General features: G+C 40.7%; 1 protein-coding gene across 1 annotated transcript; it reads left to right on the top strand.

The window, feature by feature from the left end:
- The first annotated feature begins 13,232 nt into the window (after window positions 1–13,232).
- Window positions 13,233–19,171, top strand: LOC140076684 (transmembrane protein 182-like). The gene is made up of 5 exons (XM_072123327.1): window positions 13,233–13,416; window positions 16,410–16,530; window positions 17,531–17,629; window positions 17,991–18,128; window positions 18,740–19,171. Exons 1-5 carry the CDS (start codon window positions 13,273–13,275, stop codon window positions 18,970–18,972), a joined length of 735 nt encoding a protein of 244 aa, XP_071979428.1. The 5' UTR covers window positions 13,233–13,272; the 3' UTR covers window positions 18,973–19,171.
- The last annotated feature ends 492 nt before the right edge of the window (window positions 19,172–19,663 follow it).

Raw genomic sequence — 19,663 nt, forward strand, 5'->3', positions numbered from 1 at the left:
AAAAAAACGGATAGGTTTTTTACGATCTGAAAACGCCATGTGTGACATCACCCTTAGGCTACGCTCAGGGTGGGGATATCTCTTCCTATGATGTAACAGTGGGGGGCAGTGCCACCCAGGACAATATGGTAGGAGGACCCCCGAGTATGAGGACCATACAGAGGACACAATAGAAGAAGACGACAGGACCTGGTTATAAAATCTCCATCGCCTGACCTCGTGCTCCTCACACAGCTGGAGGTTTGTTACAATAAAATCACAGAAAAATTTGTTTGCCAAACCCTTCCGCAGGATACATCTTACTCTTACGTAAGAAACTGTAGCAAATCCTCAGCTCTGCAAAGCATTAGATCAGGACTTGTCTGCATAGATGTAACTGCAGACCCGCTCCCCCATATATAAGAGGGCTCCCCAGCAGATGCCCCCCTGTACCTTTCACCAGTCATTTTTTCAGATTTTCGCTCAGATTTACAATTTTTTATTATTCATAGTTGATAGACATATTTCCAACAGCGTGCTGCTTATCTTCAGTCAAAATCTGCCACTAGGTGGCGCCCCCCTGTGTGTGGCACAGAGGTACAATAACTGATATCAAGTAATCCACAATATCCGATAATCCAGCAGCTATTTAACCCCTCCTGCCCTGGATTACAGGAGACATATGGAGGAGCTGCGTCCCTCTCCTTCCGCTTTTTCCTTTCATTGCGTCCTCGGTGCCGGTGAGTCAGTATTGGCACGGCCTGAGCCGGTGATGGCGCTGACAACTCCGCCACCACTCGTCGCCTCTTTCATCTTTTCTGGAATTTTCCATGGATTTTCCACTAATCATTATTTCCTAGTTCCCTAAAAATAGCGGCGTCCTGGTTCCTGCGCCAAAACGGATCTGAACGGGCGAGAATGTGAAGTATGCGGCGGCGCACATGTGCCACATTCCTGGGGACGTGGATGATGGGAGACATGTGTGCGGCAGAGGCTCAGCTCAGACAGACCTGGTAACAAACTCGTCTCATCCGGAGGAGAATCCGGCTCTGCCGCATCACATGACACAGGCCGGAATATAAACACAAAAGAAAATGAAAAAAACACAAAAAAACAGAAGATGGAAAATGTGTTTTTTCTAAAAGCGGAGTTTAAGTAGGAGAAGATGTTACTGCAGAACCATAAGTCCCAGCATGTCTCCAGTCCAGGATCTCACACCATAGAGATAAAGAACTACAAGTCCCAGCATGCCTCCAGTCCAGGATCTCACACTAAGGAGATAAAGAACTACAGGTCCCAGCATGTCTCCAGTCCAGGATCTCACACCATAGAGATAAAGAACTACAAGTCCCAGCATGTCTCCAGTCCAGGATCTCACACCATAGAGATAAAGAACTACAAGTCCCAGCATGCCTCCAGTCCAGGATCTCACACTAAGGAGATAAAGAACTACAGGTCCCAGCATGCCTCCAGTCCAGGATCTCACACTAAGGAGATAAAGAACTACAGGTCCCAGCATGCCTCCAGTCCAGCATCTCACACCATAGAGATAAAGAACTACAAGTCCCAGCATGCCTCCAGTCCAGGATCTCACACTAAGGAGATAAAGAACTACAGGTCCCAGCATGCCTCCAGTCCAGGATCTCACACTAAGGAGATAAAGAACTACAGTTCCCAGCATGCCTCCAGTCCAGATCTCACACTAAGGAGATAAAGAACTACAGGTCCCAGCATGCCTCCAGTCCAGGATCTCACACTAAGGAGATAAAGAACTACAGGTCCCAGCGTGCCTCCAGTCCAGGATCTCACACTAAGGAGATAAAGAACTACAGGTCCCAGCATGCCTCCAGTCCAGGATCTCACACTAAGGAGATAAAGAACTACAGGTCCCAGCGTGCCTCCAGTCCAGGATCTCACACTAAGGAGATAAAGAACTACAGGTCCCAGCATGCCTCCAGTCCAGGATCTCACACCATAGAGATAAAGAACTACAAGTCCCAGCATGCCTCCAGTCCAGGATCTCACACTAGGAAGATAAAGAACTACAAGTCCCAGCATGCCTCCAGTCCAGGATCTCAAACCATAGAGATAAAGAACTACAAGTCCCAGCATGCCTCCAGTCCAGGATCTCACACTAGGAAGATAAAGAACTACAAGTCCCAGCATGCCTCCAGTCCAGGATCTCAAACCATAGAGATAAAGAACTACAAGTCCCAGCATGCCTCCAATCCAGGATCTCAAACCATAGAGATAAAGAACTACAAGTCCCAGCATGTCTCCAGTCCAGGATCTCACACCACAGAGGTGGAGAAAGAACTACAAGTCCCAGCAGGCCTCCAGTCCAGAATCTCAAACCATAGAGATAAAGAACTACAGGTCCCAGCATGCCTCCAGTCCAGGATATGCCAACACAGAGATGGAGAAAGAACTACAGGTCCCAGCATAACCCTGGGACCAGCATGACCCTGGGGTCACAAGGCAACTGCCAGGAAAGAAACAACTGAAAATTACACTGAAACGTGGCCACTAGGTGGCGCCTTCCCTCCCTCACTACTGGACTTGATAATTATGTATTTGCAGCAGGTTTTTACTCTGTAATTCTCTGCGGTTTGTGCTCACAGGAAAATGACCCCTAAAAATAGGAGAATGTTCCAGAGTCACAAACACCCTGCGAACCACAAGCACAGGATCCCTCTGCACCAGAACCATGTGAGGTCCAGTGCTGAGGTCCTCTGTGCTGCTGTGAGTGCCCTGCACCAGAACCATGTGAGATCCAGTGCTGAGGTCCTCTGTGCTGCTGTGAGTGTCCTACACCAGAACCATGTGAGATCCAGTGCTGAGGTCCTCTGTGCTGCTGTGAGTGTCCTACACCAGAACCATGTGAGATCCATTGCTGAGGTCCTCTGTGCTGCTGTGAGTGCCCTGCACCAGAATCATGTGAGATCTAGTGCTGAGGTCCTCTGTGCTGCTGTGAGTGTCCTACACTAGAACCATGTGAGATCTAGTGCTGAGGTCCTCTGTGCTGCTGTGTGTATCATGCAGTAGGTCCAGTGCTGCAGGACCTTATGATGTCTGACCCAGCAACTTGTGCTCCTCATCTACCGCCCTACATCCCTGTATTCAAGCAAACCCATTCATGTCTCAAAGACCACGTGATACATTCACAGTATATTGTAACATTTGTGCTTCGTTCTGTTACTTAAAACATTAAAAAAAACAATAATAGCAAAAGAAGTGTAAAACTAAAGAAGTGAAAAGATCCCAAACACCACAGGCAGAGAAGAGATTTTATGAGGATATTACTCACAGCGAGAACAACCCCCCGGACACCTCATTAATGGAGAAATCTACTGCCCCCCCCCCCCCCTATTATTTATATTCTGGGAGATTTACTGCCGACCCCCAGAAGAAAAACATTAAAAACTCAGGATAGAAAAACAACGTAAGAAAATACAAAAATAAATCAAACAAAATACAAAAGACAGGAGCAGTATTATAGTAGTTATATTCTTGTACATAGGGGGCAGTATTATAGTAGTTATATTCTTGTACATAGGGGGCAGTATTATAGTAGTCATATTCCTGTACATAGGGAGCAGTATTATAGTAGTTATATTCTTGTACATAGGGGGCAGTATTATAGTAGTTATATTCTTGTACATAGGGAGCAGTATTATAGTAGTTATATTCTTGTACATAGGGGGCAGTATTATCGTAGTTATATTGCTGTACATAGGGGGCAGTATTATAGTAGTTATATTCTTGTACATAGGGGGCAGTATTATAGTAGTTATATTCTTGTACATAGGGAGCAGTATTATAGTAGTTATATTCTTGTACATAGGGGGCAGTATTATAGTAGTTATATTCTTGTACATAGGGGGCAGCATTATAGTAGTTATATTCTTGTACATAGGGGGCAGTATTATAGTAGTTATATTCTTGTACATAGGGGGCAGTATTATAGTAGTTATATTCCTGTACATAGGGGGCAGTATTATAGTAGTTATATTCTTGTACATAGGGGGCAGTATTATAGTAGTTATATTCCTGTACATAGGGGGCAGTATTATAGTAGTTATATTCTTGTACATAGAGGGCAGTATTATAGTAGTTATATTCCTGTACATAGGGGGCAGTATTATAGTAGTTATATTCTTGTACATAGGGGGCAGTATTATAGTAGTTATATTCTTGTACATAGGGGGCAGTATTATAGTAGTTTTATTCTTGTACATAGGGGGCAGTATTATAGTAGTTATATTCCTGTATATAGGGGGCAGTATTATAGTAGTTATATTCTTGTACATAGGGAGCAGTATTATAGTAGTTATATTATTGTATATAGGGGGCAGTATTATAGTAGTTATATTCTTGTACATAGGGGGCAGTATTATAGTAGTTATATTCCTGTACATAGGGGACAGTATTATAGTAGTTATATTCTTGTACATAGGGGGCAGTATTATAGTAGTTATATTCCTGTACATAGGGGGCAGTATTATAGTAGTTATATTCTTGTACATAGAGGGCAGTATTATAGTAGTTATATTCCTGTACATAGGGGGCAGTATTATAGTAGTTATATTCTTGTACATAGGGGGCAGTATTATAGTAGTTATATTCTTGTACATAGGGGGCAGTATTATAGTAGTTATATTCTTGTACATAGGGGGCAGTATTATAGTAGTTATATTCTTGTACATAGGGGGCAGTATTATAGTAGTTTTATTCTTGTACATAGGGGGCAGTATTATAGTAGTTATATACTTGTACATAGGGGGCAGTATTATAGTAGTTATATAATTGTACATAGGGGGCAGTATTATAGTAGTTATATTCTTGTACATAGGGGGCAGTATTATAGTAGTTTTATTCTTGTACATAGGGGGCAGTATTATAGTAGTTTTATTCTTGTACATAGGGGGCAGTATTATAGTAGTTTTATTCTTGTACATAGTGGGCAGTATTATAGTAGTTTTATTCCTGTACATAGGGAGCAGTATTATAGTAGCCATATTCTTGTACATAGGGGGTAGTATTATAGTAGTTATATTCTTGTACATAGGGGGCAGTATCATAGTAATTATATTCCTGTACATAGGGGGCAGTATTATAGTAGTTATATTCCTGTACATAGGGGGCAGTATTATAGTAGTTATATTCTTGTACATAGGGGGCAGTATTATAGTAGTTATATTCTTGTACATAGGAGGAAGTATTATAGTAGTTATATTCTTGTACATAGGGGGCAGTATTATAGTAGTTATATTCTTGTACATAGGGGGCAGTATTATAGTAGTTATATTCTTGTACATAGGGGGCAGTATTATAGTAGTTATATTCTTGTACATAGGGGGCAGTATTATAGTAGTTATATTCTTGTACATAGGGGGCAGTATTATAGTAGTTATATTCCTGTACATAGGGGGCAGTATTATAGTAGTTATATTCTTGTACATAGGGGGCAGTATTATAGTAGTTATATTCCTGTACATAGGGGGCAGTATTATAGTAGTTATATTCTTGTACATAGAGGGCAGTATTATAGTAGTTATATTCCTGTACATAGGGGGCAGTATTATAGTAGTTATATTCTTGTACATAGGGGGCAGTATTATAGTAGTTATATTCTTGTACATAGGGGGCAGTATTATAGTAGTTTTATTCTTGTACATAGGGGGCAGTATTATAGTAGTTATATTCCTGTATATAGGGGGCAGTATTATAGTAGTTATATTCTTGTACATAGGGAGCAGTATTATAGTAGTTATATTATTGTATATAGGGGGCAGTATTATAGTAGTTATATTCTTGTACATAGGGGGCAGTATTATAGTAGTTATATTCCTGTACATAGGGGACAGTATTATAGTAGTTATATTCTTGTACATAGGGGGCAGTATTATAGTAGTTATATTCCTGTACATAGGGGGCAGTATTATAGTAGTTATATTCTTGTACATAGAGGGCAGTATTATAGTAGTTATATTCCTGTACATAGGGGGCAGTATTATAGTAGTTATATTCTTGTACATAGGGGGCAGTATTATAGTAGTTATATTCTTGTACATAGGGGGCAGTATTATAGTAGTTATATTCTTGTACATAGGGGGCAGTATTATAGTAGTTATATTCTTGTACATAGGGGGCAGTATTATAGTAGTTTTATTCTTGTACATAGGGGGCAGTATTATAGTAGTTATATACTTGTACATAGGGGGCAGTATTATAGTAGTTATATAATTGTACATAGGGGGCAGTATTATAGTAGTTATATTCTTGTACATAGGGGGCAGTATTATAGTAGTTTTATTCTTGTACATAGGGGGCAGTATTATAGTAGTTTTATTCTTGTACATAGGGGGCAGTATTATAGTAGTTTTATTCTTGTACATAGTGGGCAGTATTATAGTAGTTTTATTCCTGTACATAGGGAGCAGTATTATAGTAGCCATATTCTTGTACATAGGGGGTAGTATTATAGTAGTTATATTCTTGTACATAGGGGGCAGTATCATAGTAATTATATTCCTGTACATAGGGGGCAGTATTATAGTAGTTATATTCTTCTACATAGGGGGCAGTATTATAGTAGTTATATTCTTGTACATAGGGGGCAGTATTATAGTAGTTATATTCTTGTACATATGGGGCAGTATTATAGTAGTTATATTCTTGTACATAGGGGGCAGTATTATAGTAGTCATATACTTGTACATAGGGGTCTGTATTATAGTTGTTATATTCCTGTACATAGGGGGAGTATTATAGTAGTTATATTCTTGTACATAGGGGGCAATATTATAGTAGTTATATTCTTGTACATAGGAGGCAGTATTATAGTAGTTATATACTTGTACATAAGGGGCAGTATTATAGTAGTTATATTCTTGTACATAGGGGGCAGTATTATAGTAGTTATATTCCTGTACATAGTGGGCAGTATTATAGTAGTTATATTCTTGTACATAGGGGGCAGTATTATAGTAGTTATATTCCTGTACATAGGAGCAGTATTATAGTAGTTATATTCTTGTACATAGGTGGCAGTATTATAGTAGTTATATTCTTGTACATAGGGGGCAGTATTATAGTAGTTATATTCTTGTACATAGGAGGCAGTATTATAGTAGTTATATTCTTGTACATAGGGGGCAGTATTATAGTAGTTATATTCTTGTACATAGGGGCAGTATTATAGTAGTTATATTCTTGTACATAGGGGGGCAGTATTATAGTAGTTATATTCTTGTACATAGGAGGAAGTATTATAGTAGTTATATTCTTGTACATAGGAGGAAGTATTATAGTAGTTATATTCTTGTACATAAGGGGCAGTATTATAGTAGTTATATTCTTGTACATAGGGGGTAGTATTATAGTAGTTATATTCTTGTACATAGGGGGCAGTATTATAGTAGTTATATTCCTGTACATAGGGGGCAGTATTATAGTAGTTATATTCTTGTACATAGGGGGCAGTATTATAGTAGTTATATTCTTGTACATAGGGAGCAGTATTATAGTAGTTATATTCTTGTACATAGGGGGCAGTATTATAGTAGTTATATTGCTGTACATAGGGGGCAGTATTATAGTAGTTATATTCTTGTACATAGGGGGCAGTATTATAGTAGTTATATTCTTGTACATAGGGAGCAGTATTATAGTAGTTATATTCTTGTACATAGGGGGCAGTATTATAGTAGTTATATTCTTGTACATAGGGGGCAGCATTATAGTAGTTATATTCTTGTACATAGGGGGCAGTATTATAGTAGTTATATTCTTGTACATAGGGGGCAGTATTATAGTAGTTATATTCCTGTACATAGGGGGCAGTATTATAGTAGTTATATTCTTGTACATAGGGGGCAGTATTATAGTAGTTATATTCCTGTACATAGGGGGCAGTATTATAGTAGTTATATTCTTGTACATAGAGGGCAGTATTATAGTAGTTATATTCCTGTACATAGGGGGCAGTATTATAGTAGTTATATTCTTGTACATAGGGGGCAGTATTATAGTAGTTATATTCTTGTACATAGGGGGCAGTATTATAGTAGTTTTATTCTTGTACATAGGGGGCAGTATTATAGTAGTTATATTCCTGTATATAGGGGGCAGTATTATAGTAGTTATATTCTTGTACATAGGGAGCAGTATTATAGTAGTTATATTATTGTATATAGGGGGCAGTATTATAGTAGTTATATTCTTGTACATAGGGGGCAGTATTATAGTAGTTATATTCCTGTACATAGGGGACAGTATTATAGTAGTTATATTCTTGTACATAGGGGGCAGTATTATAGTAGTTATATTCCTGTACATAGGGGGCAGTATTATAGTAGTTATATTCTTGTACATAGAGGGCAGTATTATAGTAGTTATATTCCTGTACATAGGGGGCAGTATTATAGTAGTTATATTCTTGTACATAGGGGGCAGTATTATAGTAGTTATATTCTTGTACATAGGGGGCAGTATTATAGTAGTTATATTCTTGTACATAGGGGGCAGTATTATAGTAGTTATATTCTTGTACATAGGGGGCAGTATTATAGTAGTTTTATTCTTGTACATAGGGGGCAGTATTATAGTAGTTATATACTTGTACATAGGGGGCAGTATTATAGTAGTTATATAATTGTACATAGGGGGCAGTATTATAGTAGTTATATTCTTGTACATAGGGGGCAGTATTATAGTAGTTTTATTCTTGTACATAGGGGGCAGTATTATAGTAGTTTTATTCTTGTACATAGGGGGCAGTATTATAGTAGTTTTATTCTTGTACATAGTGGGCAGTATTATAGTAGTTTTATTCCTGTACATAGGGAGCAGTATTATAGTAGCCATATTCTTGTACATAGGGGGTAGTATTATAGTAGTTATATTCTTGTACATAGGGGGCAGTATCATAGTAATTATATTCCTGTACATAGGGGGCAGTATTATAGTAGTTATATTCCTGTACATAGGGGGCAGTATTATAGTAGTTATATTCTTGTACATAGGGGGCAGTATTATAGTAGTTATATTCTTGTACATAGGAGGAAGTATTATAGTAGTTATATTCTTGTACATAGGGGGCAGTATTATAGTAGTTATATTCTTGTACATAGGGGGCAGTATTATAGTAGTTATATTCTTGTACATAGGGGGCAGTATTATAGTAGTTATATTCTTGTACATAGGGGGCAGTATTATAGTAGTTATATTCTTGTACATAGGGGGCAGTATTATAGTAGTTATATTCCTGTACATAGGGGGCAGTATTATAGTAGTTATATTCTTGTACATAGGGGGCAGTATTATAGTAGTTATATTCCTGTACATAGGGGGCAGTATTATAGTAGTTATATTCTTGTACATAGAGGGCAGTATTATAGTAGTTATATTCCTGTACATAGGGGGCAGTATTATAGTAGTTATATTCTTGTACATAGGGGGCAGTATTATAGTAGTTATATTCTTGTACATAGGGGGCAGTATTATAGTAGTTTTATTCTTGTACATAGGGGGCAGTATTATAGTAGTTATATTCCTGTATATAGGGGGCAGTATTATAGTAGTTATATTCTTGTACATAGGGAGCAGTATTATAGTAGTTATATTATTGTATATAGGGGGCAGTATTATAGTAGTTATATTCTTGTACATAGGGGGCAGTATTATAGTAGTTATATTCCTGTACATAGGGGACAGTATTATAGTAGTTATATTCTTGTACATAGGGGGCAGTATTATAGTAGTTATATTCCTGTACATAGGGGGCAGTATTATAGTAGTTATATTCTTGTACATAGAGGGCAGTATTATAGTAGTTATATTCCTGTACATAGGGGGCAGTATTATAGTAGTTATATTCTTGTACATAGGGGGCAGTATTATAGTAGTTATATTCTTGTACATAGGGGGCAGTATTATAGTAGTTATATTCTTGTACATAGGGGGCAGTATTATAGTAGTTATATTCTTGTACATAGGGGGCAGTATTATAGTAGTTTTATTCTTGTACATAGGGGGCAGTATTATAGTAGTTATATACTTGTACATAGGGGGCAGTATTATAGTAGTTATATAATTGTACATAGGGGGCAGTATTATAGTAGTTATATTCTTGTACATAGGGGGCAGTATTATAGTAGTTTTATTCTTGTACATAGGGGGCAGTATTATAGTAGTTTTATTCTTGTACATAGGGGGCAGTATTATAGTAGTTTTATTCTTGTACATAGTGGGCAGTATTATAGTAGTTTTATTCCTGTACATAGGGAGCAGTATTATAGTAGCCATATTCTTGTACATAGGGGGTAGTATTATAGTAGTTATATTCTTGTACATAGGGGGCAGTATCATAGTAATTATATTCCTGTACATAGGGGGCAGTATTATAGTAGTTATATTCTTCTACATAGGGGGCAGTATTATAGTAGTTATATTCTTGTACATAGGGGGCAGTATTATAGTAGTTATATTCTTGTACATATGGGGCAGTATTATAGTAGTTATATTCTTGTACATAGGGGGCAGTATTATAGTAGTCATATACTTGTACATAGGGGTCTGTATTATAGTTGTTATATTCCTGTACATAGGGGGAGTATTATAGTAGTTATATTCTTGTACATAGGGGGCAATATTATAGTAGTTATATTCTTGTACATAGGAGGCAGTATTATAGTAGTTATATACTTGTACATAAGGGGCAGTATTATAGTAGTTATATTCTTGTACATAGGGGGCAGTATTATAGTAGTTATATTCCTGTACATAGTGGGCAGTATTATAGTAGTTATATTCTTGTACATAGGGGGCAGTATTATAGTAGTTATATTCCTGTACATAGGAGCAGTATTATAGTAGTTATATTCTTGTACATAGGTGGCAGTATTATAGTAGTTATATTCTTGTACATAGGGGGCAGTATTATAGTAGTTATATTCTTGTACATAGGAGGCAGTATTATAGTAGTTATATTCTTGTACATAGGGGGCAGTATTATAGTAGTTATATTCTTGTACATAGGGGCAGTATTATAGTAGTTATATTCTTGTACATAGGGGGGCAGTATTATAGTAGTTATATTCTTGTACATAGGAGGAAGTATTATAGTAGTTATATTCTTGTACATAGGAGGAAGTATTATAGTAGTTATATTCTTGTACATAAGGGGCAGTATTATAGTAGTTATATTCTTGTACATAGGGGGTAGTATTATAGTAGTTATATTCTTGTACATAGGGGGCAGTATTATAGTAGTTATATTCCTGTACATAGGGGGCAGTATTATAGTAGTTATATTCTTGTACATAGGGGGCAGTATTATAGTAGTTATATTCTTGTACATAGGGGGCAGTATTATAGTAGTTATATTCTTGTACATAGGAGGCAGTATTATAGTAGTTATATTCTTGTACATAGGGGGCAGTATTATAGTAGTTATATTCTTGTACATAGGGGGCAGTATTATAGTAGTTATATTCTTGTACATAGGGGGCAGTATTATAGTAGTTATATTCTTGTACATAGGAGGCAGTATTATAGTAGTTATATTCTTGTACATAGGGGGCAGTATTATAGTAGTTATATTCTTGTACATAGGGGCAGTATTATAGTAGTTATATTCTTGTACATAGGGGGGCAGTATTATAGTAGTTATATTCTTGTACATAGGAGGAAGTATTATAGTAGTTATATTCTTGTACATAGGAGGAAGTATTATAGTAGTTATATTCTTGTACATAAGGGGCAGTATTATAGTAGTTATATTCTTGTACATAGGGGGTAGTATTATAGTAGTTATATTCTTGTACATAGGGGGCAGTATTATAGTAGTTATATTCCTGTACATAGGGGGCAGTATTATAGTAGTTATATTCTTGTACATAGGGGGCAGTATTATAGTAGTTATATTCTTGTACATAGGGGGCAGTATTATAGTAGTTATATTCTTGTACATAGGAGGCAGTATTATAGTAGTTATATTCTTGTACATAGGGGGCAGTATTATAGTAGTTATATTCTTGTACATAGGGGGCAGTATTATAGTAGTTATATTCTTGTACATAGGGGCGCAGTATTATAGTAGTTATATTCCTGTACATAGGGGGCGGTATTATAGTAGTTATATTCTTGTACATAGGAGGAAGTATTATAGTAGTTATATTCTTGTACATAGGGGGCAGTATTATAGTAGTTATATTCCTGTACATAGGGGGCAGTATTATAGTAGTTATATTCTTGTACATAGGGGGCAGTATTATAGTAGTTATATTCTTGTACATAGGAGGAAGTATTATAGTAGTTATATTCTTGTACATAGGGGGCAGTATTATAGTAGTTATATTCCTGTACATAGGGGGCAGTATTATAGTAGTTATATTCTTGTACATAGGGGGCAGTATTATAGTAGTTATATTCCTGTACATAGGGGGCAGTATTATAGTAGTTATATTCTTGTACATAGGGGGCAGTATTATAGTAGTTATATTCTTGTACATAGGGGGCAGTATTATAGTAGTTATATTCCTGTACATAGGGGGCAGTAATATAGTAGTTATATTCCTGTACATAGGGGGCAGTATTATAGTAGTTATATTCTTGTACATAGGGGGCAGTATTATAGTAGTTATATTCCTGTACATAGGGGGCAGTATTATAGCAGTTATATTCCTGTACATAGGGGGCAGTATTATAGTAGTTATATTCTTGTACATAGGGGGCAGTATTATAGTAGTTATATTCCTGTACATAGGGGGCAGTATTATAGCAGTTATATTCCTGTACATAGGGGGCAGTATTATAGTAGTTATATTCCTATACATAGGGGGCAGTATTATAGTAGTTATATTCTTGTACATAGGGGCAGTATTATAGTAGTTATATTCTTGTACATAGGGGGCAGTATTATAGTAGTTATATTCTTGTACATAGGGGACAGTATTATAGTAGTTATATTATTGTACATAGGGGGCAGTATAATATTATGTTTCTCCTCCCATATATTGTGTTATTGTGTGATTGTTCTCCATGTTGTTGTGTTTCTTCTCCTGTGTCTCTGTGTAGTTTGTGCTCTGCTCCCCGTCTGCCTCCTGTGTTTAGGCCACATCTGTTCTGTAGTGTAAGGTCATCGCCTTTAAATAGCATCTTGTGCCGCTTCTCAGTGAAATCCACACCGGTCATTAAGGGATGTAACGTTCCATCTTAAAATAACCGGTCTGTGTCCCACCTCCGCCCTGCGCCCCTCGGCTGCTCTCAGTGTAGTCAGTGTTGGTCAGGATGAGGGTCGGAGCAGCTTCTCTTGTTGCTGGTTTGGTTGGTGGAGTCGGGGTCCTCTTGTTCCTCGTTGCTTTTGTCACGGATTATTGGCTCCTGGCGACTGAGGACTGTTGGGTGAGCGGTGGGCAGTCGTCTTTGGCGCAGGTAACATTGGGTCTGGACCATATGTTGGTCTTGTCTTCTGGTTTTTGTCAGTTCTGAGGTTTAATGTCACGATGTGGCGACACTTGGATCTATTGGCTGATCGCACCATGTCAGAGCTGTGGGGGCTCAGTCACCCCGGAGGGGGGAGATCCATCATACCAGACACATTTTAATCACATATAATCACTTTTGAGGGTTGTGGGTGTAGTGGTATAAGGAGTATGGGTGTATTGGTACATGAAATGTGTGTAGGGGTACAGTGAGTGTGCATGTAGCGGTATGAAGGGTGTGGGTGTAGAGGTATGAGGGGTGTGGGTGTAGAGGTATGAGGGGTGTGGATGTAGTGGTATGAGGGGTGTGGGTGTAGCGGTATGAGGGGTGTGGGTGTAGCGGTATGAGGGGTGTGGGTGTAGAGGTATGAGGGGTGTGGATGTAGTGGTATGAGGGGTGTAGCGGTATGAGGGGTGTGGGTGTAGAGGTATGAGGGGTGTGGGTGTAGAGGTATGAGGGGTGTGGGTGTAGTGGTATGAGGGGTGTAGCGGTATGAGGGGTGTGGGTGTAGAGGTATGAGGGGTGTGGGTGTAGCAGTATGAGGGGTGTGGGTGTAGCGGTATGAAGGGTGTGGGTGTAGAGGTATGAGGGGTGTAGGTGTAGAGGTATGAGGGGTGTGGGTGTAGTGGTATGAGGGGTGTAGAGGTATGAAGGGTGTGGGTGTAGAGGTATGAGGGGTGTGGGTGTAGCAGTATGAGGGGTGTGGGTGTAGCGGTATGAAGGGTGTGGGTGTAGAGGTATGAGGGGTGTGGGTGTAGAGGTATGAGGGGTGTGGGTGTAGTGGTATGAGGGGTGTAGAGGTATGAAGGGTGTGGGTGTAGAGGTATGAGGGGTGTGGGTGTAGCAGTATGAGGGGTGTGGGTGTAGCGGTATGAAGGGTGTGGGTGTAGAGGTATGAGGGGTGTGGGTGTAGAGGTATGAGGGGTGTGGGTGTAGTGGTATGAGGGGTGTAGAGGTATGAAGGGTGTGGGTGTAGAGGTATGAGGGGTGTGGGTGTAGAGGTATGAGGGGTGTGGGTGTAGAGGTATGAGGGGTGTGGGTGTAGAGGTATGAGGGGTGTGGGTGTAGAGGTATGAGGGTGGGTTGTAGAGGTATGAGGGGTGTGGGTGTAGTGGTACAAGGAATGTGGGTGTAGCAGAATGAGGGTTGTAAGTGTAGTGGTATGAGGAGTGTGGGGGAAGCCGTATGGGGGGTGTGAGTGTAGAGCGGTGTAGTGTGGGTATAGCGCAGTGGTGTAACTAGGAGAGGCAGGGCATAGCGGGGCCCCCTTCCGGCTTAAAAATATACAGATATTACATTCCTATTTACATAAACATACAGTTCATCACTCATACATACACATTTATACACTGTTACACACATATAGAGCATATACACCTCACATATGCACACATAGAGTGCCATATACAGACATACAGCTTACATACACACATAACGTAATGTGTATATATATATACACACATACACCATATACACATACAGCATATACACATATATATACTGACACTTTGGGCCCCATACCGCTGTAGTTACGCCCATGGTGTAGCAGTACGAGGAGTGTGGATATAGTGGAAGTGCAGTTTAGGTGTAACCCTATGTGTGTGGAGCAGTATGACAGGTGTGGGTATGGCGGTGTTTAGGTGCAGTGCAGTAAGAGTAGCCATATGAGAGATGTACTAGTGATGCTGATGTTCTGAAAAATTGGGGTATCGTCTCTAATCATCTATAGGACCAGATGTTGCCAGCCTGCAGGACATTATGGCACTAACAGTAGCCCCCAGTGTTACCCGGGATAGTAAATAACTGCTATAACAAAATCGAATGGGTAAACAAAAAATGTTTTATATGTTCTCTCTCAGACCCTCACTGTGTCTCTCTGACTGTCTCCGTGACCGTTTATGTCTCACTATCTCTGTCTGTCTCTGGCTTCGGTTTTCTCTGTCTCTGACTGTCTCTGTCTGTCTCAGTTTCTGACTGTCTCAGTCTCTGACTATAGAGGGTATGAGAGAAAGGTATGAGCACTATCAGGGCGCCAGATGAGTACTCCAAAGAAACAATAATTGTGTCTAGGATACTAATTTATTCAAAGTTAAAAGCCAAAATACAAAAACCATAAAAATGATATAAATAAAATTATTAAGTCCTATAATACTAATATAATAATAAATGATAGGACTTAATAATTTTATTTATATCATTTTTATGGTTTTTGTATTTTGGCTTTTAACTTTGAATAAATTAGTATCCTAGACACAATTCATCTTATCCTTCATCTCTATCTCTGACTATCTCTGTCTCTGGTTTTCTCTGTCTGTCTCTGACTGTCTCTGTATTTCTATCTGACTGCCACTTTGTCTATGGGAAGATTTATCAGAAGTTTCTGAGAGCAGAACTGCTCTAGTTGCCCATGGCAACCAATCACGGCTCAGCTTGTAACTGCCCCAGCAGCAGCAGACAATGGCTCCTGTACATGGTGGGTAATAAGTGGTTTTTGGAAACTGCTGGAGTGAAAATCTCAGCTCAAAACCGAGTGTATGACGTTCCCTGAGTCACAGAGAGGGGCCGTGCAAAATTTTGTTATTGGAAACGTGACGGTGCAGATTCTTTTAGTGGACATATATATATACATACACACATACATATACACACATATACACATACATACACACACACATACATACACACACACATACATACATATATACACACACACACATACATATATACATACATATATACATACACACATATACACACATGCATACACATACATATACACATACATACACACACACACATACATACATACATACATACATACATACATACATACATACACACACATACATATATACACATACACTCAGCTTTATATATTAGATGTATGATCCCTGTGAATGAAGATGTCACCTTTCTGACTGCACCCCATTCTCTGATTACAGAACAGCACAGAGGGGCCCCCCTCCCCAACACGGCCCCTGTATTTCCATCACGAGGGATTTTTCTGGAGATGTTGGTTCACTGGGGAAGATTATCAGGAAACCATCTGGAACTTTTGGTTTAGTAAGTAAAACCCCTACGTGTGCACCCTGTCCTTTCACTTCCCAGAAGTCACCTAGATGAAGACACTGGCGCCCCCTACTGGCACCAAAAACATCCCAGAATATTCCTCTAAAAACGATCCTTGTGGTCTCCCACTGCTCCCAGTACAGATCCTTGTGGTCTCCGCTGCTCCCAGTACAGGTCCTTGTGGTCTCCACTGCTCCCAGTACAGATCCTTGTGGTCTCCGCTGCTCCCAGTACAGATCCTTGTGGTCTCCGCTGCTCCCAGTACAGATCCTTGTGGTCTCCGCTGCTCCCAGTACAGGTCCTTGTGGTCTCCGCTGCTCCCAGTACAGGTCCTTGTGGTCTCCGCTGCTCCCAGTACAGGTCCTTGTGGTCTCCGCTGCTCCCAGTACAGGTCCTTGTGGTCTCTACTACTCCCAGTACAGGACCTTGTGGTCTCCACTGCTCCCAGTACAGGTCCTTGTGGTCTCCGCTGCTCCCAGTACAGATCCTTGTGGTCTCCGCTGCTCCCAGTACAGGTCCTTGTGGTCTCCACTGCTCCCAGTACAGGTCCTTGTGGTCTCCACTGCTCCCAGTACGGGTCCTTGTGGTCTCCACTGCTCCCAGTATGGGTCCTTGTGGTCTCCGCTGCTCCCAGTACAGGTCCTTGTGGTCTCCGCTGCTCCCAGTACAGGTCCTTGTGGTCTCCACTGCTCCCAGTACAGGTCCTTGTGGTCTCCGCTCCTCCCAGTACAGATCCTTGTGGTCTCCGCTGCTCCCAGTACAGATCCTTGTGGTCTCCGCTGCTCCCAGTACAGGTCCTTGTGGTCTCCGCTGCTCCCAGTACAGATCCTTGTGGTCTCCACTGCTCCCAGTACAGGTCCTTGTGGTCAGCACTGCTTGCACCCTTTTTGGGCATGGGGTGCACTGGAGTCTGTACTTGGGCTGCTGTCAGTCGTCCTCCGTCTACATCTGTAATGTTCTCACATAGCGTCACTTTTTAATCTTCTCTCTTCAGCCAGTCAAGCGCACCCCAAACACTGCATCCAGGGGTACTTGTTCCCTATGCCCATAGCAGCTGGACCAGTCCCACATCCATCGTATGACCCCACAGCAGGTAAGTCGTCCTCATGTCCATGATCTTGATGACTGTATCTGGTTAATGCTGAGGAGGGGGCATAACACACACAGCGTCGGTTCTCCCTTCGCCTGTGCAGTGTGTGTAGTATGTTTAATGTGTGTAGTATAAGTAGTGTGTGTAGCATGTGCTTATAGTGTATGTGGTGGTTACAGTTTGTGTAATGTGTGTAGTATGTGGAATTGCCAGTATGTAGTATGTAGTATGTTGTGTGCCATATGTGCAGTGAGTATAATTTATGCAGTAGGTGTAGTATGTGCATTGTGTGTGGTACTAGCGGGCATTTCCATGTACCTGTTTGCTCAGCCACTGAGGGGCGCTCTGTGTCTTCTCCCTGCAGTGTACAGAGGCTTTTGGACGGCGTTCATCATCCTGGCGGTCATGGCCAGTGTGGTGGGGGGGCTGCTGCTGGTCTGTGCTGTGCCCTTCGCTGCGGCGCGACTCTATAAGGTGGGAGGCGGATTCCTCATCGCTGCAGGTAAGTGACCGATAAAGAGAGGGATGGACACCTGTAGTCAGAGGAGAGACTGGCGAGACCTCTCACCACGTGCTGCGCGTCCTCCTCACTTACCTGCCCGCATTCTCCACCACATATTTCCATCTCAATTTAGGAAAACACTTGAGGTTTATTTAGAAGTGAAGTCACAGGGAGAAATTTTGGGAAAATAAATTGAGAGAAATTAAGTTTCAGAGACAATGGGAAGAAACCAGATGTCTTACAAGTAGCCCAGATACGAGGGACATCGGGGAGTCTCCTTAAAATCGACCCATAGACTTTCACATGTCTTATAATTTATTCTTATTCTTCTCTTATACTCCAGTTGCTTTACAAACAGACCTCTGTGTAAATTAGTAGCAGCAGGACTGTGATACATGGATTTATATTCCAGGATTGTAGCTTATCCACGTGCACTGGGTGGTGTCCTCACACTGCTGTGCTCTGTGTATAAGCTGCATGACATTTCTGATGGGATACAACAGCAGTCACTCAGAGCAGATGGGAGGCGCTGTGGAGCAGATGTGATCACTATGTCTCCCATAATGCAGTATAGATAGCGGTGTCTCTGATGCTCTGTCCTCTCCCTGCAGGGGTGCTGCTCGCCCTCCTCATCAGCCTCTTCGCCCTGTGGAAAGAATTTGCTGCTGACCTGGAGAGGTACATCTTATTAGAGAGAAGCAGGAGCTGCCCCCCAGAGTCCCACCTCCATGTCTACTACGGCTGGTCATTCATGTTTGCGTCTAGCGGGGCCCCCCTGGTGCTCCTCTCTGGGCTTCTGTTCCAATGTATCAGCCGCAGCCTCCATGCGCCTCCAGAGAAATGACCAGAGGTGGCGCTGTGACTGTGTATGATGGACATAAAGCTACAGACCTCGATCAGGTGGTCTGTAGCAACAATAACGAGGGACCCCTCCCCTGCGGGGGACACACACGCATGTAACACGTCTACTACAGATTAATGCTTCCTTTATCCGCTGCTCAAGTTTCTTGAAAATATTTCCAATAAAAACATTTTAATGTGTGTTTCTGTAGCAACTACTGATTCAGCACAGTACTACTACTCCTATCATCTATATATGGGCACAGCACAGAACTACTGCTCATATCCTGTATATATGGGCACAGCACAGTACTACTACTCCTATCATCTATATATGGGCACAGCACAGTACTACTACTCCTATCCTGTATATATGGGCACAGCACAGTACTACTACTACTATCCTGTATATATGGGCACAGCACAGTACTACTACTCCTATCATCTATATATGGGCACAGCACAGTACTACTACTCCTATCCTGTATATGTGGGCACAGCACAGTACTACTACTCCTATCCTGTATATGTGGGCACAGCACAGTACTACTACTCCTATCCTGTATATATGGACACAGCACAGTACTACTACTCCTATCCTGTATATATGGGCACAGCACAGTACTACTACTCCTATCCTGTATATATGGGCACAGCACAGTACTACTACTCCTATCCTGTATAAATGGCTACAG

This window comes from Engystomops pustulosus, chromosome 9 (assembly GCF_040894005.1).
Source record: "Engystomops pustulosus chromosome 9, aEngPut4.maternal, whole genome shotgun sequence".
Classification (NCBI taxonomy): domain Eukaryota; kingdom Metazoa; phylum Chordata; class Amphibia; order Anura; family Leptodactylidae; genus Engystomops; species Engystomops pustulosus.

What these genes read in the sequence shown, in the direction of transcription:
- LOC140076684 (XM_072123327.1), top strand. Translation starts at nt 13,273, where the DNA reads ATGAGGGTCGGAGCAGCTTCTCTTGTTGCTGGTTTGGTTGGTGGAGTC. An exon ending in ATCGTATGACCCCACAGCAG is followed by an intron (nt 17,630 to 17,990) that starts GTAAGTCGTCCT and finishes TTCTCCCTGCAG; the next exon opens with TGTACAGAGGCTTTTGGACG. An exon ending in CGGATTCCTCATCGCTGCAG is followed by an intron (nt 18,129 to 18,739) that starts GTAAGTGACCGA and finishes CTCTCCCTGCAG; the next exon opens with GGGTGCTGCTCGCCCTCCTC.